Raw genomic sequence first — 26,390 nt, 5'->3', positions numbered from 1 at the left:
TCTCAGAGCCCCAGCCGTACCCGGGGTTTCCTTGGTTCTCCTGAACAGGCTGGGCTCAGCCCCACCTCCAGGCCTTGGCTTTAGCCCTTCTCTCTGCCTGGAATGTTCTTTCCCCAGAGCTGCCCATCTCTGGCTGCTTCTCACTCTCCAAGTCTTGACCTGAATGCCCTCCACCTCCCAGAGTGTTCTCGAACCACCACGTTCTGCTAAAACCTCCCCTGTGAGCTCACTTTGCTTTCTTCTAGCACGTGTAACCGTTGGCGTTATCTCGTTGACGCGTTTGTTTCCACAGTTGTTGTCAGTTTCTCCCTCAGAACGCAGCTCCAGAGGTCGGGGACCTTGCCCAGCCTCCTGTCCCTGCTGTATCCCGGCACCAGCCCAGTGTCTGGCACATAATGAGTGCCCAGTAAATAATTCTTGACCAAATGAATGAGTGAAAAATTGTCTATTGGGTTCCTACCATCTGCCAGGCACCATGTTAGGAGTCTGACACTTAGTGAACGAAACAGATGAAACCCAGCTCTCGGGAAGCACCCTTCTAGCAGGGGAGACATGTGATAAGCAAGATCTACAAGCAAATAGCAAGGAGTGACGAGAGGTGACAAGTGTCATGTAGAAAATGAAGTAGGGAATAGTGCTGGGGATGCCAGAGGACGGCTCAATTTGGGTATGGTGGCCGGGGAGGTCTCCCTGGGACAAAAAGCTGAATGAGGTGAAGGCATGACCACGCAGATATCTGCGGAGGACAGAGGGATCAAGCCGGTGCAAAGGCCCTGAGATGGGTGTGTGCCTGGCAGGTCTGAGGAATGTCCAGGAGACCACCGTGGCTGCCGTGGAGAGGATGAGCTGGACAGTAGCTGGGGATGAAGCCAGAGAAGCGTCAGGGAGCGACACAGAGCAGTGTCACATGGCACAGAAAAGGAAAGAAAAGGCCACGTAACTGGCTCTTGGCATGAGGTGGGGCCGCTGGAGGGTCTGAGGAGAGGCGGGAAGTGACCGACCTGTACGCGAACAGCATCACTCTGGCTGCAGATTGAGTGCAACGTCCAGTGCGAGAGAGGACAGAGAGGGAGGTAAAGCCAGGGGCAGGATGAAGGTGGCTCAGCCCAGGGTGGGAGCAGGGAGCCAGGAGCGATGGCTTCAACCCTGGCTGTGCTGTGAAGGCAGAAGCAACCGGATTTCCTGAAGGACCACCGTGGGCTGGAGAGAGAGGGGAGACGCTCCCCGTTCTTCCTCCACCTGCAGCAGAGTGCCATGCTTGGTCCACGCCTGTCTAAAAGGAGTGTCCCGAGTTGTGACAGGTTGGGTTTGGATTTAGCTGAGCTGGAAATTCAGAGCCACTTCTAACACGTTTTAAAGTAGGTTCCAAATGTCATTTGTAAAAATATTTTCAGGGTTTTAGACAGATGAAAATGAAGCTATTGCTTCAGCTGTGTAGGTTGTAGTGCGTGCTGGAGAATCGCTCAGCATCTCCCTCAAGGGGAGCATCTGCCCACACGTCACTCTGGGGGCACTGGGCAGCCACCTGTGGCTCTGCCCCAAATCCCACCTGTGTCCCGGGAGAAGGGCAGGAGCTGGCCCATCCCCCGAGGACTCTCAGTGCTCTTCGGTTACTGGGGAACACCTGACCATGCTGTGTCACCTTCCTTTATGAACCTCCAAGTGGGCACCCGTGGTAATGACCTTGTGAGCAGGAAGCCAGGATGAGCCCACAACCCAATGCTTGGGCGCTCCCAGCTCGCTGTCTCAGTCCCTGTAAATACACGACTTTATATTTCTCTCTGAAAAATCTACTACTGCCTTGTGCTGAAAAGGATTCAAAATGCTTTGGGGGAAAGGAGTAGGGTCTCTTTGGGGAAGAGAAATCTTTAAAAACCCTCAAAAAAGAAAACCTACCTGCTGGAGCAACTCACAGGTAAATGGTACCAGACTGGATGGAGTCAGTATCTCCACACAGCTCCATAAATGTCAGTAGACTTAATGAATGGTTACATATTAATTAAAAATCAATTTGCAGGGACTTCCCTGGCAGTCCAGTGGTTAAGAGTTCGCCTTCCAATGCAGGGCGTGTGGGTTTGATTCCTGGTCGGGGAGCTAAGATCCCACGTGCCTCGTGGCCAAAAAAACCAAAACATAAAACAGAAGCGGTATCGTAACAAATTCAATAAAGACTTTAAAAATGGTCCACATCAAAAAGTCTTTAAAAAAAAGAATAGCAAGGACTTCCCAAATGGGAGCCAAAGGTTTCTGTCGGGTGGAAAGACGTGCCCCTTGGCTGGTTCATTTCATCATGACCGTGTCTTGGTGAGTCTGCAGGGCCACAGGGAAGCTGCCTACACCTTCCCGAAGGAGGATAACATGTAATGAGCTTGGCAGTGAAGGTAGCTATGGTTAAATGGCTGGTGATTTGGGAACATGATTGGAAGGAGGGGCCGAGATAAGCCCTAAAGCTGATGGATTGTGATGTTCTTAGGAAAACAGGAGGGAGATACTTAGAACACAAGCCAGAAAGAGGAAGGCCAAGAATTTTCCAGGACTAGAAATTATTCTTTCCGACTGCCTGCAAATGCCCTTCTAAAAAAAAGGAAAAGATAATTTTCCCACTATGTGCAGTTTGATCTGGAGCAAGCTTCTGCCTTCCCCCGTCACCTGTGTGGCATCCCCCTCCCCTGCAGGCAGTCCTGACAGCTGCCAGCCCCATGTCCAACACAAAAGAGACAGAACGCATGACAGCAACTCTTTAAAAAGAGAATTGGCCACCTTGAAAAATCTTGTATGGTTCAGAGGAGAAAGACCTTGAACCTGGTGACAAGAGGATTAGCAATTTAACCATAGCTACCTTTCTGTATATACTCGTGGACAGGGACCTCTAACGTGGACAGAGCAGTTGTAGAAATTATCTCCTGCAGGTTCTTCTTGGAAACTCCCAGAAACGGCAGGAGCTCTGATCCCATGAAAACCGAAAGAGTCTGTGTGGGTGAACCTCTAGCAGAAAACAAAATCACCAGAGCTGGGACCCACTACTCCTAACTCACTTCTCTTGGCCTCAGTTTCCCCATCTGCAGGAGAAGGGAAGGATGCCCTGCCTGCCTCTCGGAGTCCGGCTGTGATGAGCCCCACCAAAGGCTGGGGCCTCTCGGCGCCTTGGAAAGTGTGAGGGGTTTGGCCGGCAGGTCTAGTTCTGCACCCCTGGGGCCAAGGAAAACAGCAGGAGTCGACTCAGGGCTGTGGTGACTCTGGGTCTGCTATACCACAGTCTCTGAAAAGGTAGGAAACCCAACTCAGGAAACTTCACCTCACACCACAAAGAAGGCCCTTGAGAAATGTGTCTTAAGTGAGTAAATGATGTCAGATATTCCATAGGTTCACGACTCAGAACAAACATACAACCTTCCCCCCTGACCTCCATCAATCATCCTGAGGAGAGGCCAGAGGAAATCCAGCCCCCCACCCTCGGGCCTTGACAGCATGGAAGCTTGTCACTGGGACAACCAGGAAAAGGCCCAGTGTCTGTCAGTGTCCTACCCCCCAGGGGAAGGGGTCTGGGGGGCCCCCAGGAACCTCACCAGACAAACGGGACTTGCCCTCAGCAGCCCCTCCATCCCACCCCACCGCACTAACGGGGGACTCGTGGAGGAGCGAGGACTTGTTTTCATGCCTGGAAAACGGAAGCCAATGTTGGTTCATAGGCTGTACCCGTGGGTCACACGAGTGCAGGGTGTTGATGGTGGGAAGGCCGTGTGTGTTCGGGAGGGTGTATGGGGGACCTCTCTGTGCTTTGCATTCAGTGTTGCCATGAACTGACAACTGCTCAAAAAAATAGTCTATTAAATTTAAAAAAAAAAAAGGAACTACCTAGGGTCCACCTGCATAGGGACAGGGAAGGGAGAGCAGCTGGTGCTCTGAAAGTGGTTCCTTTCGACAATTCTCTGGAGACGCTGTGCAGACGTGAGGGTTGCTGAGCCTGGAGTGAAAAGGTCTAAGAGGAAATGGGTACCACTCAGATGATGGGGGGAGACGGCTGACAGATGCCGTCTTCACACACTCCTACCGTCCAGCCCCAGACAGAAGGGGAGGCAGGGGAAGGCCCGCGACTCAATCCACTGTGAACCCTGGCCAGGCAAGGGAGATCAGGGCGGGAAGAGGCCCCCGGGGCCCGGGGTGGTGACTTGGGGACCCACCTGGGGGCGTGTCCGGGCCCGCTCTGCTCACAGAGCTCTGCAGCGCCACCAGCCGGCTCTTCATGTGACGGACGCCCTCGGCGAAGCGTGTCTCCTGGCCCTTGAGCAGCTGCTGCAGCTGGCGGATGGCCGAGAGGAGCTGCTGTTTGTTGAGACAGTTCTGGGGAGAGAAAAAAATCACCACCACCAGCAGTATGGGGGCTGGTTCAGTCCCATCCTCCTCCCGTGGGCTTCCAGAAATCACCCGACCCTTGGGCCCAAATACCCTGGAGGGTCACTGAGCACAAGGTAAAAGTGGCCCCAGCAGGCGTCCCGACATCTGTCGGGTTAGGTCACCAAAAGGCGGCCTCAAGTGCACGTTAACGGAGGCCCAGTTCACCCCTCAGCGAAAACAAAAGTCCCGTTTTCAGAGCGCAGGGCAGAAGCGATGAGTCTAAGTGATTGGGTGGTGGAACAGTTACCTGAACGCAAATGTGCCTTGTATCAGAGGTCGTACCCCAAGGAACCCCCAGCGCCCCCCCCCAATTCTTCACTCTAAGTTAATGCTCTGAAATCTGGGCCTCAGGGAACCTTTGCTTTCTTTCTTCCTTGAATTTTTTTTTTCTCCCTTGGGTATTTTTAACAGCAGATGGATAATAAAACATATAAAACAGGCAAAACAGGGATCCCCAATGGTTCTTTTATATATACATTTATTTATTTATTATTTTATTTTTGGCTGCGTTGGGTCTTCGTTGCTGTGCGCGGGCTTTCTCTAGTTGTGGCGAGTGGGGGCTACTCTTCGTTGCGGTGCACAGGCTTCTCATTGCGGTGGCTTCTCTTGTTGTGGAGCACGGGCTCTAGGCACGTGGGCTTCAATAGTTGTGGCACACAGGCTCAGTAGTTGTGGCTCGCGGGCTCTAGAGCGCAAGCTCAGTAGTTGTAGCGCAGGGGCTTAGTTGCTCCCTGGCATGTGGGATCTTCCCGGACCAGGGCTCGAACCCGTGTCCCCTGCACTGGCAGGCGGATTCTTAACCATTGCGCCACCAGGGAAGCCCCCCAGTGGTTCTTATACTTTCAGAAATCTAACAGGGCAAATAAGAAAAAACTCAATAGAGTTAAAGAAGCATTCACTAGAAGTCAACACCGAGTTCTGACAATTTTTAAAAACCTTAAAAAATAGAAAAAGGAGGTTTGTGTTTATTCTGATAAAGACTAACTTAAAGCAATACCCAGCATCATGCGGAGTGATAAAAATCTGAAGGTTTCTGATCCTAATTGCCTTTAAGAGCCAGGAAGTGAACAGGAGGAAAGGAGAGATGAATACAGTGGGCAGTTACAGGACCATGGCCGTGGCTCACACGGGCGTCGTGTGTTACCTCAGCATAGCCTGTTCCAACCTGACTCATACGACCTGCACGGAACAAAGGAGAGCAGAATGACGGCTTTCTCTAGGGATAGGCTTGGGGATCGCTTTTCATTTTATTTTTTATACTTATGTTTTTCTACAACGATTATTAGTTTTATAATTAGAAAAAAATGTCTAAAAGTCAGCAGGCGGCAGGCAGGCATGTGGCCTCTGCAGCCTGGGTGGCTTCCAGCTTCGCCAATGGAGCGCTGCCACCGCGGTGGAAACAGAGCTGCAGCCTCTCTCCCAGGGAGGCTGCCAGGCCGCTGCACCTTGGAGATTTCACCAAACAGATGACTCACTGGCCTGGTTCAATGGATGCTTTTGACAAAGCTGAATCCCCAGTTGCCCCTGGAGCTCGTTAATCCATGGGGGCTCCTTGGCCTCCACCGTAAGCAGGGCCTGACTGCGCCTGGCCCCGAACGCCATTTCTGGGAAGTTCTGTTTGTTTTCCTTCTCCTTCCCTTGTTGTGGCCCTTCCCACACAGGTTCTGGGCACCTGGGTAGTGACCTCCTGCAGTCCCCTACCTGCCCAGCACAGCCATCCACCCAGTCCTGATTTCCCACACCCATCTCCCTTCCCTTTATTTATTTAATTCTTTTTTAAAGATTCCTTTTTTTTTTTTTTGATGTGGACTATTTTTCAAGTCTTTATTGAATTTGTTACAATATTGCTTCTGTTTTATGTTTTGGTTTTTTGGCCACGAGGCATGTGGGGTCTTACCTCCCTGACCAAGAATTGAACCCGCACCCCCTGCATTGGAAGGTGAGTCTTAACCACTGGACCGCCAGGGAAGTCCCTCCCTTCCCTTAAAAAAAAAAAAAAAAAAAAAAGAGCCGCTTTCAGAGATGGCTTCGTGGCTCATGTGTGATTCACATTTCTGAAGTTCCTCACAGTTTACTAAGCTACTTCCTACTTCTAAGAGGAGTACTGGCTCGCAGCAACCCTGCGTGAAGAAGGCCTGGGACTGTCTCTATTTCATAGTCAAGATACAGAGGCTGAGAGTCGGGTGACTTGTCCCAAAGCATGTGGCTCATGAGCGGTAGAGCCAGGCTGGGGGCCTGCTGACTACCGCCCCAGTGCCCCTGCCAAGCAGTCCTTGCCCCAGTGGCTGCCTTATGCCCTAGAGCATTTCACAAATGCCCCTGTGTGGTGAATGGTCTTATTGATTAATCTGCACTAGGGACTGATAACTCTGTGACCCAAGCAAAATATCCCACAGGAGTGGGTTTCTAACTCCCGTCCAGACCTCAGGTCGGGGAGCAAGGGCAGTGGGGACAGGAAGCGGGGAGGGGTGGGGGAGACAATCTCACACACTGAACCAGGCCAGCAGTTGCCTCCAGGGTGTGAGAGCTGGGAGAGGGCTGTTCCAGGGGACAGGGAAGGGCTGAGTTTTGAAGTAGGGGACAAGAGATCAATGCCGAGGCCTCTGCCGGGAACCTGGGGTTGGGGACATGAGGCTCCAGTCAGCACAGAAAGAAGGGCAGCGGGAGTGGAGTGAATGGGGCCTCTGGGCAGTCAAGTGAGTCGAACCCCAGAGCTCCTGGGTCTGGGCAAACTGTCTTCTGCGTGTGGTGGCACTGCCCCCGAGCCCCCCTTAGCCCTGCACCGTGGATAGCAGGCACCAGTGGCTTTTCCTCAAGGTGCTCGTTACAGGTGAGATGTGCTCATCTCTCCAATCACAGTGGAAAAACCTTCCAGACGAAGCACACAAAGGCCACATGCAGGCGGGAAAGGAGGGGGAAGGGGGGTGGGCGGACTTGCTGAGGGAAAGTCAGGAGATCTCCGTCCTTGCCTCTGACCTCACTGGAGTGATTCTAACCGAACAAAGTGTTAGAAAATCCTTGTGAGCCCAGAAAAAACCCCATGCATATATGGTCAATTAATTTATGACCAAGGAGCCAAGAATATACAGTGGCAAAAGGACAGTCTCTTCAATAAATGGTGCTGGGAAAAAGTGGACAGTAACGGGCAAAAGAATGAAACTAGACCTCTCTCTTAACATCATACAAAAATCCACTCAAATTAGATGGAAGACTTGAACATAAGACCTGAAACCATAAAACTCCTAGAAGAAAACATAGGCAGTAAGATCTCTGACTTCAGTCTTGGCAATGATTTTTTGGATTTGACACCAAGAGCAAAGGCAACAGAAGAGAAAATAAACAAGTGAAACTAAATCAAACTGAAAAGCTTCTACATAGCGAAGGAAACCATCAGCAAAATGAAAAGGCAACCTACAGAATGAGAGAAAATATTTGCAAGTCATCTGCAAAATATCTGATAAGGGGTTAATATCTAAAAATATACAAAGAACTCATACAACTCGATAACAAAAAATAAGAAACAAACAAACAAACAAAAATCTGATTTAAAAATGGGCAGAGGGGCTTCCCTGGTGGCGCAGTGGTTGAGAGTCCGCCTGCCGATGCAGGGGACGCGGGTTCGTGCCCCGGTCCGGGAAGATCCCACATGCCGCGGAGCGGCTGGGCCCGTAAGCCATGGCCGCTGAGCCTGCGCGTCCGGAGCCTGTGCTCCGCAACGGGAGAGGCCACAGCGTATGGCAAAAAAAAAAAAAAAAAAATGGGCAGAGGATCTGAATAGACATTTTTCGAAAGAAGATATTCCAAAGATGGCCAACAGGTACATGAAAAGATGCTCAACATCACTAATCATCAGAGAAATGCAAATCAAAACAACGATAGGTATCATCTCACACCTCTTAGAATGGCTATTATAGAAAAGACAAGAAATAACAAGTGTTGGTGAAGATGTGGAGAAAAGGGAACCCTCGTGCACTGTTGGTAGGAATGTAAATTGGTGCAGACACTATGGAAAACGGATTGGAGTTTACTCAAAAAATTAAAAATAGAACTACCATATGGTCTAGCAATTCCAAAGGAAACAAAATCATATCTCGAAAAGATATATGCACCCCCATGCTCACTGCAGCGTTATTTTCAATAGCTAAGACATGGAAACCACCTAAACGTCTACTGATGGATGAATGCAAAAAGAAAATGTAGGAAAAGCCATAAAAAAGAATTAAATCCTGCCATGTGTGACAACAGGATGGACCTTGAGGACATCATGCTGAGTGAAATAAGTCAGACAGAGAAAGGTGAGCACTGTATGATCTCAGTTATATACGGAATCTGAAAAAAACCCCAACACATAGATACAGAGAACAGATTGGTGGTTGCCAGAGGTCGGGGGGTTAGAGAAGTGAGTGAAGGGGGTCAAAAGGTCAAAACTTTTGGTTAGGGGCTTCCCTGGTGGTGCAGTGGTTAAGAATCCACCAATGCAGGGGACATGGGTTCAAGCCCTGGTCCAGGAAGATCCCACATGCCACGGAGCAACTAAGCCCTTGTGCCTCAACTACTGAGCCTGCGCTCTACAGCCAGCGAGCCACAACTACTGAGCCTGCGTGCCACAACTACTGAGCCTGCGCTCTACAGCCAGTGAGCCACAACTACTGAGCCTGCGTGCCACAACTACTGAGCCTGCGCTCTACAGCCAGCGAGCCACAACTACTGAGCCTGCGTGCCACAACTACTGAAGCCCATGCTCCTAGAGTCCATGCTCCACAACAAAGAGAAGCCACCACAACGAGAAGCCCACGCACCACAATGAAGAGTAGCTCCCACTCGCCACAACTAGAGAAAGCCCATGCACAGCAATGAAGACCCAACACAGCCAAAAATAAATAAATTAATAAATTTATAAAAAAAAAAAACTTTTGGTTTTAGGTTAAATAAGTCTGGGCATGTAATGTACAGCATGGTGACTATAGTTAACAACAATATATTGCATATGTAAGAGTTGCTAAGAGAGTAGATTTTTTTTTTTTTTTTTTTTGTGGTACGCGGGCCTCTCACTGCTGTGGCCTCTCCTGTTGCGGAGCACAGGCTCCGGACGCGCAGGCTCAGCGGCCATGGCTCACGGGCCCAGCCGCTCCGCGGCATGTGGGATCTTCCCAGACCGGGGCACGAACCCATGTCCCCTGCATCGGCAGGCAGACTCTCAACCACTGCGCCACCAGGGAAGCCCAAGAGAGTAGATTTTAAAAGTTCTCATCACGAGAAAAAAATTGCAACTGTGTGAGTTGATGGATGTTAACTAGACTTACTGTGGTGATCGTTTCACCATATATACATAGAGCAAATCACTATGTTGTATACCTTGGACTAATACAAGGCTATTACACATTTATATTATATTATACAATTATATCTCAATAAAACTCAGTGGGGGGGAGACATAAAGTTTGCAAGGAAAAAAAAAAAAAGGAAGATCCTTGTCTTCCTGGCAAGCCAGCATGGCGGGGCAGAGCCAGGGTGCCAGGGCAGTGAAAAGAATGACTGCCTCTCGACATGAGGTTTGATGGGTCTGTGCAGCAGCTGCTACTAACAGGGCAGCCCCTTGATCCCAAAGTGCTGGAGTCCCCAGGAGCCACGCTCAGAATCCATCACCTGCAGTGGACCTCAGCTTATGCCTCAGAGGCATAACTGAGTTTATCTGCAGAGATGGATGACAGGCTAGAAAGCTTCGCACCAAGTCAAATGCTCAAGAGGTCTTGCACCTTGGGGACATTAGGGGGCATCATGGAGACAAATCACGTCATAGGAGGGGGACTGAGAACCCAAGTGTTTGCCCTTTTCAAACTGAGAAAGCTTTATCGTTTTGCTTGATCATAAAAATAAAGCATGCTTCCTGCAAAACCATTCCAAACGCAGAAAAACACATCAGAACAAAGGACAAGTCCCATGACCAAAGACAACCACTGTTCATTTTTTGTGAGGTTTTAACACATGCACATGCACACGCACACACAGGCATCACCTTGCAGGTGCTGGACCAAGGGACGCAGGTCCTACATTAACTCTTTACTCTCCACTCTGGGTTGTGGCATCATTTCCATGTCAGTGAGCAGAGCAAAAGTTGGACCCTGAGCCTCAATTTCACTTCTGTTCCTCTGTGTTCTTTTCTGTCCAAGAAGGGGGTCTCCTTGCCCCCCTCCATTCGTCTGCCCACTTCTCCTCCCACACCCACCATCTGCTCTGGGCCAAGAGAAGCCACACATGGGAACGGATCATTTCCTTCTTTATAAACATAGCTCGTCAATGAGGTCGGCCTGAGGGGGCTTTGAGGGGCTGCCAGGGTCTCAGAGGCTGGGGGACAGGAAACAGCCTGGACCCTCAGGTGTCACCCATCTGAATTTCAGCCTGGCCCTGCCACAGTGAAAGCTGGATTCCCATCTCAGGGTCCCAGACCCCAACTGTAAAAAGCAACTGTCCACTTGGGCAGGAAGGCTCACAAAGGCTGTGACTGGGCAAAGGTCAAATCCATGCAGGGGGGTTGGGGGGGGGGAGGTGGGGGGAAGGGCTGGGAAGAGGAAGTCTCCATACCAGGGGGAAGGAAGGCGTATCTCAGAGGAAGCTGCCAAACCAGGGCCCCCACCTGCCAAGGTCTCTTCCAGGACTCTTTTTAAAATTAATGAATTAATTTATTTTTGGCTGCATCGGGTCTTCGTTGCTGCGCACGGGCTTTCTGTAGTTGCGGTGAGCAGGGGCTACTCTTCATTGCAGTGCGCGGGCTTCTCGTTGCGGTGGCTTCTCTTGTTGTGGAGCATGGGCTCCACAAGCCCATAGGCGTGTGGGCTTCAGTAGTTGTGGCACATGGGCTTCAGCAGTTGTGGCACACGGGCTCAGTAGTTGTGGCACACGGGCTCAGTAGTTGTGGCACGCAGGCTCAGTAGTTGTGGCTCACGGGCTCTAGAGCGCAGGCTCAGTAATTGTGGCACACGGGCTTAGTTGCTCCGCGGCACTTGGGATCCTCCCGGACCAGGGCTCGAACCTGTGTCCCCTGCATTCGCAGGCAGATTCTTAACCACTGTGCCCCCATGGAAGTCCCTTCCAGGACTCTCATTTTTAATATTTTTCTCAAAGAAGAAACCCTCAAATGGTCTAAGTTTGCATCCTTTCAATACCTGGCTCCAAACCTGGCTACGCCATTGACAATAAACAATGAAAATTCGTTTCCATTTCTTAGAGTTAATAACGTATTTGTAATGGAATCAAGAAAAGACATGCAGTAAAACTCTTCCATTCTTGAGTAGGAAAAAGATCAAGATTTACCGCTTCTGGTATCAAACTCTGCCGCAGAGGGCTGGTCACTTCCCTGAACTCAACACCAAGGGCAGTGTTTGCAGAGGCGAGCAGAAGCAGAGACAGAAGTAGCAACAGCAGTCACCCCAGCCAGCTCTTCCTGAGCTGGGATGAGGTCAGGCTCCTGGGAGCAAGGAGGTCACAGAACTACCCTCCAGCCACCCCACCGCTCCTCCAGGGCAAGTCTTGTCCATCTTCTCTCCAACCCACCCTCTCACATGGATCTAATGGAGACGCCTCAGGGCTGACAACGGCCCTCTTCCTGGGAGGCTGACCAGCTCCCGAGACCCCACCTGCTGGCCCAGGGGTGGACACAGACAAAGATGCTGTGTGTCCCCCAGCTCACCCCATGCCCGTGCCAGAACCCGGTAGGCGGACCTTCCCACCCCAGCCAGGCTTCCTTGCCATCTGGGCTCAGTTTACAAGTGAAGCCCAGCTCTCAAAGCCCTGAAGGGCCCAGGCATGGGGGGGCACAAGGATGGGGGTTCCTGGAGGCTCCATTCTCACGTGACCTGGCTCGACGGTCATCCTGACAGCGACAGTCTCGGCACAGTGGCTATTTCTGAGAGCCACCTCGAGGATAATAGAGCCCCAGACCCCTCCAGGCAGCCACGGATGACCCCTTGGACCTCGGAAGGGCCCTCTCACGCTGGTTTCTTCTAAGCCACAGCTATGTGTCATGTCAGCATGTTGTTAATAGGAACACAGATGTTTTGATGCCTTTAGATCTATGAAAGGACGGAGCACACTTGCCAAGTGTGTGCCTGCTAGCCAAGGCTCGAGGCTCTCTGCATCTGAGTCATGTAGAATTTGCACAGGATTTTTTTTCTCCGAAAGTTTTTTTGTTTTGTTCTGTTTTGTTTTTTTAATTTTAGGCCAAATCAGAAGCGGGTTAGAACTCCTCAACTTCTCTCATTCCAGTGACCTTGACCCAGCACCCACACAGAAGAGTAAAGGAAGGACACTTCTGGGGGAAGTGAGGGAATTTTACTTGGGGAGGTGCCCAAGGCCCTTGTTTTAGGGTTCTCCAGAGAAACAGAACCAAGAAGAACCAATTATATCTGTACACACCCTGTAGAGAGAGAGAGAGAAGGAGAGAGATTTATTTTAAGGAATTGGCTCATGCAAAGTGTGGGCTGGAGACCCAGGGAAGAGTTGGTATTGTAGTTCCAAAGGCCGTCTGGAGGCATAAAGCCCTCCTTCTCTGGGGACCTCAGTCTTTGGGATGAAGCCCACCCACATTATGGATAGCAGCCTGCTTTACTCAAAGTCTACCATTTAATGCTAATCAAGTCTAAAAAAATACCTTCACAGAGACTTCCCTGACAATCCAGTGGTTAAGACTCCATGCTTCTACTGCAGGGGCCGCAGGTTCAATCCCTGGTCAGGGAACTAAGATCCTGCATGCCACACCGTGTGGCCAAAAAAAAAAAAAACCTTCACAGCAACATCGAGACTGGTGTTTCACTAAATATCTGGTCTAGCCAAGTGGACAAATAAAATTAGCTGTCACAACCCTCCAGCAGAGTCTCCCTTTGTGTACTCAGGGCATTTTGGTTTCTTACGATGCCGGCTGCCCAAAATTCTATATTTTCGCCCCAACTCAATTCTTGTCTACTTTTTGAAACGGCCACGGGAACAATGACAACAGTGGAAGCCAAGAGGCAGCACCGCCACCACACTGCACACAAGCGAACTCGTTAGATGCTCACGACAGCCCCGGGATATGGGCACCATTATTACACCCACTTTACAGGCAAGGAAGCCAAGCAGTCACTTGGCCACGGTGACGCATCCAGTATTGAAATCCCAGCAGGCCTCCTCCAGACCCTGATGTGAAACTTCAGAGAGGGGTCCATGGAGACCCCCCAGGAGCCCTCCTCTGTCCATCTCCCGACTCCTCTCCTTTTCTAGCACCCCCTTGACAGGCAGCTCTGGTCACCTCTCTCCTGGCCCCTTTGCATGCCTGAGGGCGGAGAACAAGTTATAGACAACTTGGAATCCTCATCACTGAGGACAGGACCTGAGTACACACGAGATGCTCATTTGAGCGAACCAACAAAACAGATGAATGAGGAGCGAAGGAAGATGTAAGTGTGAGCCCAGGGCAGTCTTCCTCATCTTACTCCCCAAATCCACCATATTCTTTCACCTGCTTGCTGCCCAGCCAAGCTTCCCGTGGCCACATTCACCTGCAGACTTGGTTGTGCCTTTAACACTATCACTTTACGTCCAGCAAATATCTCCCCTAACGCCCAGCCCAGTGGGGAGCTCCGTGCACACACACACATTCACACACACACATACACAATACACATATACACACACATACCACATACACACAATACACATACACATACCACATACAAACATACACACACACATATAAAACCAGCCACAGTCCCCTGTGGAGCCCCCTGGTACTGGGCCTTCCCCTCGCCTCTCTCCATAACTTGAGGACCTCCTGGCTGCAGAAATGGGGCATGTTTTGCTTACTTCCTTTTGGGACTTGACCCAATATGAGTAGAGAAGGAGAGAGGAAGTTGAGAAAATAAAGAGGAAAAGAAGAGGAAAAAGAAACTTAGTATATCGCATCTTCTCCTCACTTACTCATTTTTTGTTTGATTTTTCTTCTCTTTTATATTACATTTTTTATTGCGGTACAATTGACATACAACATTCTGTTAGTTTCACATGTACAACAGAATGAGTCCATAATTCATTCATTTATTCATTATTCCACAAATATTCACTAAGCATCCTACTTCGTGCCAGGTACTGACGTAAGAAACGGAGCCATCATTATCTGAAACTGAGGCTCAGGGCATCTGGTTGGTCAATGGCAAGGCTACCTTTCCACTCACACTGTGCCCAGTCCACCCACTGGGAAGGTCCATTCTTCTTCTCTCTTCAGCCCGAGGGAACCAGGACGAGGGGCTCAGAGGCCCCAGTTTGCTAGCCGACCCTCTCAGTCCCCCCACTGTCCCCCCCAACACACGCATGGACCCTTCAGGGAACGTCAGCCCACACGTGTGCACATTCACACATGATCCAAGATTTCTGCGACTTGTGAAAGTGGACATCTGGATCTGACCGGGTCTCCTGGGGCTGACGCCAAGGAGGCGGAGGGCGCTGGGGGGCCCGGTCCTGGCGGGCAGCGTGGGCAGAATGAAGGGGACTGATGAGGTGAGTGCGGTAGGCATGGCCATGCATGAGAGGTGGAGCCTTGGAGTCCTTACTCTTAAAGTAACTCACCTGGATGGTGAGTTACTTTAAGAGTACACACGTGTACACACGTGGTACACTTTCAGATCTTCCTACCTTCGCTAGCGAAAAATCCCAAGCGTTTCTCCGTGAGCAGGCAACGGTGCGACAGAAACTACCCTGTCCTGCACCTACACCTGCGTGCCACCTGCTCTCCCTGCATCCTCCCGGGCCCTCCTGCAATCGAAGCTTCCCAAAAGACAGAGGTCAGAACCCCAACACAGGACTCACTGGGCTAAAATCAGGGTAAGGGTCTCAGGTTTCTGGGATAAGAACATAGATATCTTTGGGCGGAGGGCATTATTCTGCTTACAGAGCCGTATGTGATCAAGCCCTGCCACCTCCAACTGTGTCCAGATCAGGCACCTTCTGTGTCCCAAGATTCAGACCTCCTCTGTGTTTCTCCACACACCTCAGCAAGATTACTTCTACCTCAGGGCCTTTGCACTGGCTGTTTCCTCTGCCCAGATTCTGCCCCTGGTCCTTGCAAGCCAGGCTCTTGTCTTTCCATTTTCATGTAGAAGCCCCCTTCTCAAAGAGCCCTCACCTGCCTACTGAGTACTAAGCAGCCTCCTGGCCACCCTCCAACACAACACCCCACTTCCACGCTCTGCCTCCAGATATGTTCAGGTTTGTCTTGTTTTTCTCTGCCTGCCTGGTGAGCCACGTGACAACAGGGTCTGTGTCCACCTCATCGTTCTCTACCCTAACACGTACTGAGCCCTTATCTTGGACCTGTTCTCTGAATGTCACTCATTTTCTCCTTCCTACAACCCCATGAGACAGGCATCTCAGAGGAGGAGACTGACTCACAGAGGCAGGAACTTGCCCCGGGTCACTCAGCCGGGAAGCGTCAGAGCCAGAACACAGACCAGGCACTCAGGGTCTTCTCCACTTGCTACGCTGCCTCGGGCCCTGCTGCCCCGCCAGACCCAGAGAATCACCTGGCAGGAAAGGCTCTCAGAACATAGTTGTAGAATCTAACCTTGGTAGTTAGATTCCTTCTGGGAAGGTAAAATCTTTAATTATGCCATCAGAGAAGGCGCTGGGAGGTAATACTGACAAGTTTGAATGTTTTTCACACCACAGTGTAAATGACTGATGGTGTCTGATGCTTCCCTGGAAGAAGCTTTTCTTTTTGTCTTTTTTTGCCTACAGACACCCCCGGCGCTTTCCCTTTCTTCAGGTCAGCCAAGAATCCTCTGATCCTCTCCGCTCCCTGGGCCGCGCACCCAGTTACCGATCACACTCTGCCCCAACCCCTCCCGCAGAGACGGGAAGCCCAGCCTAGGGGAGCAGAGGGAAGGGCATCTCCTGAGCTGGCAGCGCGCCACTTCTGTTGAGGGTCTAGAGGTAACCTGATCCCCGGCATAAAGAGACATGTCTGAGTCAGGAGCCAACCAGGTGACAACGGCGAGGTCAGGGGGCAGCCTAGGGTCTCCTGAGTCCCTGGAGTTGCCATCCCACCCCCACACCTCCAGTCTTTGATGTGAATGATGTCACGTCTCAGTCTTACCTGGAAACGCAGCCCCAAGGTGAGCTCCCTGGGCTTTGCTTCCCATTTAAGCTGCTTCCCTCTGCAGAGTCTGGCGCCCAGACTGCCAGAGGGACACGTGTTTTCCCGCATACAGGGAAAATCAATGGTTACTTCCTCGAGATAGAGGTTTACTTACTGAAATGGGTAGGTTTGGGTCCTGTCAAATGGTAGGTGCCTATTGTTTTCTTAAATGAAGATGTCTGTGACATCCTTATTTTAGGTTCCAGGCAACTCCAGAGAAGCAGGGAAGACTCAGGTAGAGGGTCTGAGAGGACATAGAAAGTTCTGCCCACTCAGGGAGTCTGCCCCGTTGTCCCCAGGGCCCCAGGGCTGCACAAGCCTTGGGAAAGTTGGTAGAAGCATGGCAGCCCACCATTGCCCCTATAGATCAGGGGCACCGTCAGGCCTCTGTCAACAGTCAGGGGATGGACACTCCTCCTGGAGCAGCTGGCTGGGAGGCAGGTGGAGGTGGGCACATGGAGGGAGGGGCCGGTGCCCAGATGGTGGGGTGAGCAGCTCCACAGGCATCTGGCTTGGTCTGCCTGGAATCAAGTCCAGTGTCAAACAGAATCCTCCAGGGGGAGCAGGCCTGGGAGGGCATCAGTTCCTGCCTGAAAGACTCCAGGCCAACCCGAGAACCCAGGGCACTGCCTCCTTCCCCAGCTGTTCACATCCAGTCCACACCCTCAGCACTCGTTGCCCAACGCCCCCGGGGGCCAGAAACTGCCCCACGGAGCAAAGGGGTCTCCACTCTTCTCTGTAATCAGGGCCGTCCTCGACAGGACTTGGAAAGAGTCCCCCTCCTGAAGTTGCCAGGGAAAGGTGGAGGCTGCTGGAGAAAGTGGAAGACGCCAGGACAGCCTCCCGGTCACCCATCCTCACCCTGACCCCACCCGTTCATCTGAACACTGTCTCTGGGGGCAGTAAAGCCCTGGATCACTACTGATGAAGGTTTGCAGAATGGCAATCTCTTCCTCCCCACACCCACGCCATCTGCACGGAGGCTCTGCCAGTCTTCCCATCCAGAGGGAGGTCTGTTTTCCCATCTCCGGATATGGGCGGGTCTTGTGACTTGCTTTGGCCAACAGAATGCACTGGAAGCGATATACCAGTTCCAAGGCTGGCTCTGGATTAACCACATTGTCTAGTTTCTGTATGTGATGTTTTGACATCTGGGGCCACGCTGACTTGGCACAGACTGCCCCTCTGTGGCAGGGCCAGCAAATTCCTAGAGACAGCAAACAACACAACACCCTCCCTGCCCATGCCCAGCACACCTTTGGTAGCAAACCAACTGAACCAGAGCCCATCCGCCTGCTTATCTGGCTCCGAAGCTTGTGAGACACTAACACCCGCCCAGTCCCCACCAACAAACCTGGGGTTCGGCATCAGACGACTAGGGGCAGCCCTATACCACCATCCTGCTACAATTATCCCAACTAGCCAATCTTAACCCGGTTAGTCCCCTTAACCTGTCTCACCCATTTCTTCCCTCAAAACCTCCAGTAAAGGCTTTCCAGAAGTTTCCCTCCCTCTCTTCCTGCCTGCTGTTCTCTCTGTAGCCCAACTTGGTATGACATTCTCCCTCCTCGATAGTGGGAGTAACACACTATCTTTTCCGGCAGTGTCTCCTGATCTGTTGGCCTCACCACACTTGGAGGACGCCAAAATCCCAGCTTCATTTTAGAACAGCATCTCAAGAAGTCTTGGGCATTCTGCTCGTCCTGGCCCTTGACCACTTTCTACCATGTGAAAAACCCAGCTAGCCTGCTGGAGGATGAGAGGCTGCATGGAGCAGAGCCACCCTGGACCAACCAGCCGCAGCTAACCTGGCAGCCGTCCACAGGTGAAGAGGAGCCCAGACCCGAAAAGCGGAGCCTGGAGCCATTGAGCAGAACAGTCGAGCTGAGCCCAGCTCAGACTGCCACCCTGATCAGCCAACTCCAGATCTAGCGCGGCCCTTTCAAAACCAAATGCACGGTCCTTGTCTGTTTTGTTCCCGGCCTGGGCCACGGCAGTCAGCAAATATTCGTTTGATGAAATGCCCCATTTTCAAAATGGATGATTCCCATGTCCCCGTAGCTTCCGCTCACCCCCATGTATTCTTATAATACAGGCGCCGGTGTATAAAACCCCGCTGCAGGGCAGCAAATACTCCTGGTGCTGCGAGCACGGCAGATACCTTTAATCGAGCATGGTATCCTTCCGTGCTGAGCTCTCAAGTAAACAGCAATCCTTCTCAACCTGGAGTCCAGCCACTCCATCGAAACTGGCGGTAGAATTGACATCGATAAGCTGACCATACTACACCGGGAAGGAACATACTTGGGTTTTCATATTTCCACCCTTCTTCATCTCATTTGTTCTCAGACCAGGGAATAGGTCTCAAACCCTCCCCACCTCCTTCCCTCCCGACTCAGTCAGTGGGGGGACACTGGATGGGGGCATTTCCCCCCCCCTCGCTCCTTCCTCTGGCTTTGTTCCCAGTATGAGGATTCAGCTGCCACTTCCTCAGGCACATCAGGCTCCCCATCTCCAGCGTGGGGATAATGGTGCTACCGTTGCCTGCTTTAAAGTTTCAGGGTAGAAAAATGGTGACATCTACAATAGGAAAGTGATCCGGGAAGGGCTAAGGATCGCAGATTAAAACATCATTTTTCCTGAGAACGTGTTCAAAAAAACAAGGGAATAAGCCAAGAAAGAGGAAGACATATGATCTAGAAAACATAAACTCCAGCGCAGGCCAAAGTCCCTGGGTAGCCACAGGGCCATGAGCCCAGAGAAGGTCAGCATGACTGGGATCCAGGGGGAAAGCAGCCCGACAGAATATGGACTAGGAAAGAGATTATTGGAAACAACTGTGCTTATGTAGAGGACGAACCGGGCAAAAGTGAAAAATCTTGAGGAAAACCAAAAAGTTACACAAGAAAGGAAATTAATCATAGTAGACTATTTGGCTCTGCAGCGAACAATGGAACAAAGTACTCATCTGTCCTTACAGGAGATCAATTGTTGAGAAATGGGGAGTAATTTCCAGGGCATTTAAAATCAGTTACCTCAAGAGACAGTGAGGACTGTGGAACAATTTCTTGAAAGCCACAAGCTACCAAAAGTCACCCAAAGGAAAAAGGCTACCCTAAGTAGTTCTGTATCTGTCAGAGAAATTGAATTCATAGTTAAAAACCTTCCAGAAAAGAAATCTCCAAGCCCACAGGGTTTCACTGGTCAATTCTACCAAACATTATAAGAGGAACTGACACCACCTCTGCACAGTTTCATCCAGAAAACAGAAGAGAAGGGGACAGCTCACAACTCATTTTAGGAAGCCAGTATTACCCTGGTAACAAAACCAGGTAAAGACAGTAGAAGAAATCCATAAATGAGGGATAGCAAACTGTGTAGAAAGAGGGCCAGAGATGAATGAATACTCCATCAAACTACGGCTAGAAGAGAACCTTAACCTGACAAATGGCATCTGCAAAAACCCACAACCTAGCATCCCACTTAATATTAAAAAACGGAATGCATTCTTCGCAAGTTCTAGAACAAGGCAAGAACGTCCACTCTCTCACTCAACACAGTACTGGAAGTTTTAATAAGTGTAATAAGGCTAAATAAATAAATAAATGGCGCATGGATTAGAAAGGAAGAAATAAAATTGCCCCTATTCACAGATAACATGATTGTTTATGTAAAAAAAATCTGAGGGAATCTACAAAAAAAAAAAAGCCCTATAACTAATAAGTGTGTTCCACAAAGTCACAGGACACCATGTCAACACAGAAAAGCCCACTGAATTTCCATATACAAGGAATATAGCATTGGAAATGAAAAAATTTAAAACCTAATACCACTTAAAATAGCTCCAAAAATGAAATACTTAGATATAAATCTAACAAAACATGTTTCTGTTGGTAACGAAAAAATGCTGATGAGGGAAATCAAGGAAGATCTAAATAAATGGAAAGACATATTGTTTTCACAGATTGGAAGACTCAATATTGTTAAGATGCCAATTCACCCCTAATTGATCAGTAGGTTTAATGCAGTTCCAATCAAAATTCCAGTGGAATTCTGTGGATAGGGACAAGCCGATTCTAAAATTTTAATGGAAATACAAGCTAAAATAACCGAAACAATTTTGAAAAAGAATAATAAAGTCTTAAAATCTATCCAATTTTAAGTCTTATATAAAATTACAGTAACGGGACTTCCCTGGTGGTGCAGTGGTTAAGAATCCGCCTGCCGATGCAGGGGACACGGGTTCGATCCCTGGTCTGGGAAGATCCCACATGCCTCTGGAGCAACTAAGCCCGTGCGCCACAACTGCTGAGTCTGCGCTCTAGAGCCCGCAAACCACAACTACTGAGTCCGCGCACTACAACTACTGAAGCCCGTGCGCCTAGAGCTCGTGCTCTGCAACGAAAGGCCACTGCAATAAGAAGCCCGTGCATGGCAACAAAGAGTAGACGCCTGCTCGCCACAACTAGAGAAAGCCCGTGTGCAACAAAGACCCAATGCAGCCAAATAACTAAATAAATAAATAAATAAAATTACAGTAATCAAGATAGTGTGTTACTGGCAGAAATAAACCCATATGACGCACTGATTTTTGACAAAGTCGCTCAGACAATTCAACGGCAATTCAACAGTCTTTTCTACAAATGCTGTTGGAACAACTGGAAATCTACATGCAAAGTGTTTATCTCAACATAAACCTCACACTTCACACAAAAATTAACTCAAAATAAATTACAGATCAAAATGCAAAAAAACTACAAAAATTTTAGAAGAAAACATACAAGAAAATTTTCATGATCTGGGGTCAAAGAGTTCTTAGACTTGACACCAAAACCACGATCTATAAAAATAAAAAATCGATCAATTGGACTTCATCAAAATTTAAAATCTTTGGTCTGGGAAAGACACTGCTTAGACAAGCTGCAGTGAATGAAATCATGCCATTTGCAGCCACACAGATGGACCTGGAGATAGTCAAAGTAAGTCAGAGAAAGACAAACATCATATGACATCACTTATGTGGAATCTAAAAAAAAATGATACAAATGAACTTATTTACAAAACAGAAATAGACTCACAGGCTTAGAAAACAAATTTATGGTTACCAAAGGGGAAAAGTGGGGTAGGGAGAAGAATAAATTACAAGTTTGGGATTAACATATACACACTACTATATATAAAATAGATTATCAACAAGGATCTACTGTAGAGCACAGGGAACTATACTCAATACTCTGTAATAACCTATATGGGAAAAGAATCTGAAAAAGAATAGATATAGGAATATGTATAACTAACTCACTTTGCTGTACACCTGAAACTAACACAACATTGTAAATCAACTATACTCCAATATAAAATAAAAAAAACTTTTTTAAAGACAAGCTGCAGATAGGGAGAAAATATTGGCAACTCACACATCTGATAAAGGATTTCTATTTAGAATGTATAAAGAATACTCAAAACTTAACAATAAGAAAACAAATCACCCATTTGGAAAATGGGCAGAGGGCCTGAACAGACACTTCACCCAGTAAACTATTCAAATGGCAAATAAGCACATGAAAAGATGTCAATATTATCAGTTATTAGAGAAACGGAAATTAAAACCACAATGAGATACCATTCCATACCTATTAGAGTGACTTAGAAACAAACAGACAAACCCGATAATATTAAGTGCTGGTGAGGATGCAGGGCAACTGGGTCTTTTATGTATTGCTGGTGGGAATGCAAAATGATACAACTGATATGGAATACGGTTTGGCTGCTTCTGACAAAGTTAAAGATACACTTACCATATAACCCAGCAATCCCACTCCTACATATTTACCCAAGAGAAATGAGTGTTTTTACATTCACACAAAAGCTGTATGGGAATGTTTACAGCAGCTCTAGTCATAATCACCAAAAACTGGAATTGATACCATGGGTGTCATTCAGTTCAGTGGCTGAATTGATTTAAAAAAAAGCTGTGATACGTCCACACAATGGAATACTACCCAGCAATAGGAAGGAACTGTGCATCCCCAGAACGACATGGAAGAATCTTAAATGCTTTATGCTAAGTTAAAGAAGTAAGAGTCAAAAGTCTATGTACTTTTTGCTTCCATTTATATTACACTGTGAAGATGAAAAAACCATAATGATGAAGAACAGATCAGTGTTGCCAGGCGCTAGGGTGCCCGAGGGTGTGACTACATAGGGCATGATGATGTCATTTTGGGGTGGTGGAACTCTTCTGTCTCCTGACTGTGGTGGTGAGTACCACATATAGAACATAGTTCTATGGTTAAAATCATGGAAATGTACACCAAAAACATTTCTTTCCCATTACACTGTAAAAAGCAATGTATCAACTGGGAGTAGACAACCAAAAGAATGAATCTCTAATGGTGGAATTTGGAACCCTGTGACATGTGATCACAAGGAGAGGTTTTGGAGAAGGGGAAATGTTCTGAAATACCATAGCCCCCCCTCCCCACAGGCAACGAGGAGGCCGAGAGCCATTGTGGGGGAAGAGGGTGAGGCGTGGGGTATGTTAAATGTTCTCCCTTTCCTGTCTCCCCAGCAAGGCTGGGGTTTCTCTTCCTGGGGGAAGGCCACACAGAGTGGGCAGTAGTGTTGGGAAAGGGCTCCCACTTACGGGATCCCCACATTGCTCAACCTCCCCTCCTTCCCCAGGACCACTGGCTCTCCAACAGCAGGTCACAGAAATCTTGCAAAGTGACCCAGGACAGATGTGCTGAAAAGTCAGACAAGGATTAGGGGTGAGATTCCCCCGACTACACAGGACTTTGGGTGAAGGACAGTTTCACTAGAATTTTTAAACTAACTTCTATGGAGAATCCCTTCTGCTCCCTTTCCCCTTCACAAAGCCCCGTGAGGCAGGTGCTCTCGCAGGTAAAGAAACCAAGGTTTAGAGGAGAAGGAATTTGAGAAAGCCTGGACGTGGCAGGGCAGGGATGGGACCCAGATCTCCCCCCGGAACAGAGCCTGAGAGAGCTTACTTCCCTGCTTGAACAGCAGCTGCAGACATCTGAGAACTGCCAAGGTGTCACCACTTTTCCAGGTAACCTTCAGAGATCGGATAATGGCAGTGTAGAGCCCCTCAGCTTCCTCTGGTACTTCCTATCCACCCTGCCCCCTCTCCTGGCCTGGGTGGGGAGCCGGCTCAGGGATGCACCTACCTGTGCTTCTGGCTTTGAGCTCTGGGCCTCAGGTTCTGTTATGTAATCTGCATCGTGGGTGGGGCACCCCACTGTTCTGTTGGGTGGGTTGATTGTGGCCCTAGACCAGGCTTCTGCTGCCTGGTGGCTGAGTGACTTCCTGCAGTGGCAACTCACCGCATTCTGCACTCACACGGGCCGTGTTTGGTCTGAACTGAGTTCTCCCTGCCTGGAACCCCTTCCTGTGCCCCAAGGGCTTCTAGGTGGCCACGGTTGTGCCTGTCAGGTATTCAGTCCATGGGTGAGAGTCTGTGGGGAAGGGAAAAGGCTTGGAGACCAAGGAGAGAGATTAAATTTACTCCACTCCTTCCTGGCCATGTGAAACTTGAGTAAGTCAGAATCTCCCTGGGTCTCAGCTCCCTCATCTGCAAAATGGGGATGACAATAGTTCCCGACTCACAGCGCTGCTCTGAGAATAAAGAGCCTGCAAGATGCTTAGCGAAGAATACAGCACTCATCACTCAGTGAGCTTTCTTTCCGTCTGCAGTTACTATTACTGTTATGGACGGTATTCTTGGGGTAGCTGCCCCACAGCCCACGGGACACGCCATCACAGAGGGAGGGGTCTCCAGTTTCCAGAGCCAGTCTGGTGATAGCTGGCTCTGAATCGAGCAATTCCAGTCTCACCTTTGGAAGACACATTTTTATCTGCATTCTTATCTTAATTTTAACCATGAGTTTTTACTGCTTAATGTAAAAGTGAACCTGGTCAAGCACATAAATCCAGTGGGACTCCAACAGACACAAACGTCAGGGAGAGAAAAATTAAACGGCGAGCTGCCTGCAAGTGTGGGAAAGAAATGCAGTCCCAAATCGAAGGTCCCCTAGGCTCAGGTGAGGCTGATTCAGAACCCTCCCACCTGTCTCTGCCTGGGAAACGCGGCGAACTGCTAAGAAAGTTCTGAGCCTTTAAAAGTTGGTGGTGGGGCTTCCCCGGTGGCGCAGTGGTTAAGAATCCGCCTGCCAATGCAGGGGACACGGGTTCGAGCCCTGGTCCGGGACGATCCCGCGTGCCGAGGGAGCACCTAAGCCCGTGAGCCACAACTACTGAGCCTGCGCTCTACAGCCCGTGAGCCACAACTACTGAGCCCACCGCAGCATCTACTGAAGCCCGTGCGCCTAGAGCCCGTGCTCCGCAACAAGAGAAGCCACCGCAATGAGAAGCCTGCGCACCGCAACGAAGAGTAGCCCCTGCTCGCCACAACTAGAGAAAGCCCGTGCGCAGCATTGAAGACCCAACGCAGCCAAAAATAAATTAAATAAATAAATTTAAAAGTTGGTGGTGGTAAGAATGATATTTCAGTTAGAAATTTAAATGTTGGAAGTTGGAGGGGAGGGGACAACCTCTATCCTAATTGGGCGAGCAGGGAGCTCTTCTGGAGACCTGAGGAAGACCAATGTCTCATAAATCCCAGGGCAATCTTTCTGCAACGCACGGTTCTCACGCGGAGCCCTCTCTCTCCCTCCCCCCAGCGGACCGAGGCTTTCGCACAAACTGCTCGGCTAGACCAGCCCAGGCTCTCCCAGACGCCCGGCCCGCGATGCATCCGATGACAGATGGCGGGGATCTCACGCTTCCCTCTTAAAACTGAACCCCAGCTCCAGCCTCGCTCCAAGCCCCCAGCCCGAGCATTCCGGTGGAATGTGGCGAGCCCAGGTCCTCCGGCCTTGGCGTGGCCTCCCCTGCAAGCGGGACAGGGGAGGGGCGGGAGGGACACTGACCTGGGAAGCCCGCGATTCGGGGCAGGCGAGGAAAAGCAGCAGGAGGAAGAGCGCGCGGGGACAGTTGGGCACCATCTTGCCAATCGGAACCTTTCTGCTTGGGAAGGGGAAATAACTTTGCCTTCCCTGCCGAAGTTGTCCCAAGCCGATGCCGCAGCCGCCCCTGCGGGGAGCGGGGCTCCGCGCGGCCCCGAGCGGCTCGGGCAGGGAGGGAGGCGGGAGCCCCGGAGCGCAGCCGGGCCCGCCGCGCTCGGGAGGCGCAGTCCCGGGTCCAGGTGCGCCGCGCGCAGACCTGCAGCCGCAGCGTCCAGGAGCGTCCGCAGCCGCCCGCACGAGACAATCGCAGCGAGGCGGGGAGGCGCCAGCCCCTTGGCCAAGGCCGAGGAGGAGGGGCTGCCCGGCCAGGAATGCGCCTGGGAGCGCGCCCAACCCGCGCGGCTCCCCGAGGAGGCCGGGCGCGACGCCGAGGACGAGCGCGGGCATCTTCAGCGCCCTGGCGGGGGAGGCGGCCGAGGCGGCGCGCACGTGCGTGCGGGATCCCGGGAGCCCACCCCGCGCCGGGCCGCTCCTGACCCGCCCCTTTCCCGGCTGGGGATACTGAGGCTGACATCACCCAGCAGAAAGTGGAGCTTCAAACCCAGGTGTGTCCAACTTCAGAGCTCACGTGAGGACATCTTCCTCCACGGCCCTCGGAAGACAGGACTAGATTGGCCAGGAGATGGGCTTCATGAACTCAGACCAAGTTCTCCACCCGAGTAGACTAGTGTCTTTTTTTTGTTTGTTTTTTGTTTTTTGCGGTACGCGGGCCTCTCACTGCTGTGGCCTCTCCCGTTGCGGAGCACAGGCTCCGGACGCGCAGGCTCCGGACGCGCAGGCTCAGC

At 50.3% G+C, this 26,390-nt stretch overlaps 1 protein-coding gene across 2 annotated transcripts in view; it reads right to left on the bottom strand.

Annotated features, from left to right (window-relative positions):
* FBLN7 (fibulin 7) overlaps positions 1-25,992 on the bottom strand; it is a 45,085-nt gene extending 19,093 nt beyond the window's left edge. Inside the window, exons 1-2 of one of the 2 annotated variants that reach the window (XM_060027365.1) lie at positions 25,510-25,992; positions 4,182-4,341 (exon numbers count right to left, since the gene is read on the bottom strand). In XM_060027365.1, coding sequence (XP_059883348.1) covers positions 4,182-4,341; positions 25,510-25,992 — 643 coding nt within the window. The remainder of the gene's footprint in view (positions 1-4,181; positions 4,342-25,509) is intronic. The other variant, XM_060027366.1, reaches the window with a different exon arrangement.
* Positions 25,993-26,390: the final 398 nt, after the last annotated feature.

Source organism: Delphinus delphis, chromosome 12 (genome assembly GCF_949987515.2).
Source record: "Delphinus delphis chromosome 12, mDelDel1.2, whole genome shotgun sequence".
Classification (NCBI taxonomy): Eukaryota; Metazoa; Chordata; class Mammalia; order Artiodactyla; family Delphinidae; genus Delphinus; species Delphinus delphis.
This window is presented reverse-complemented; position numbering and strand designations above follow the sequence as displayed.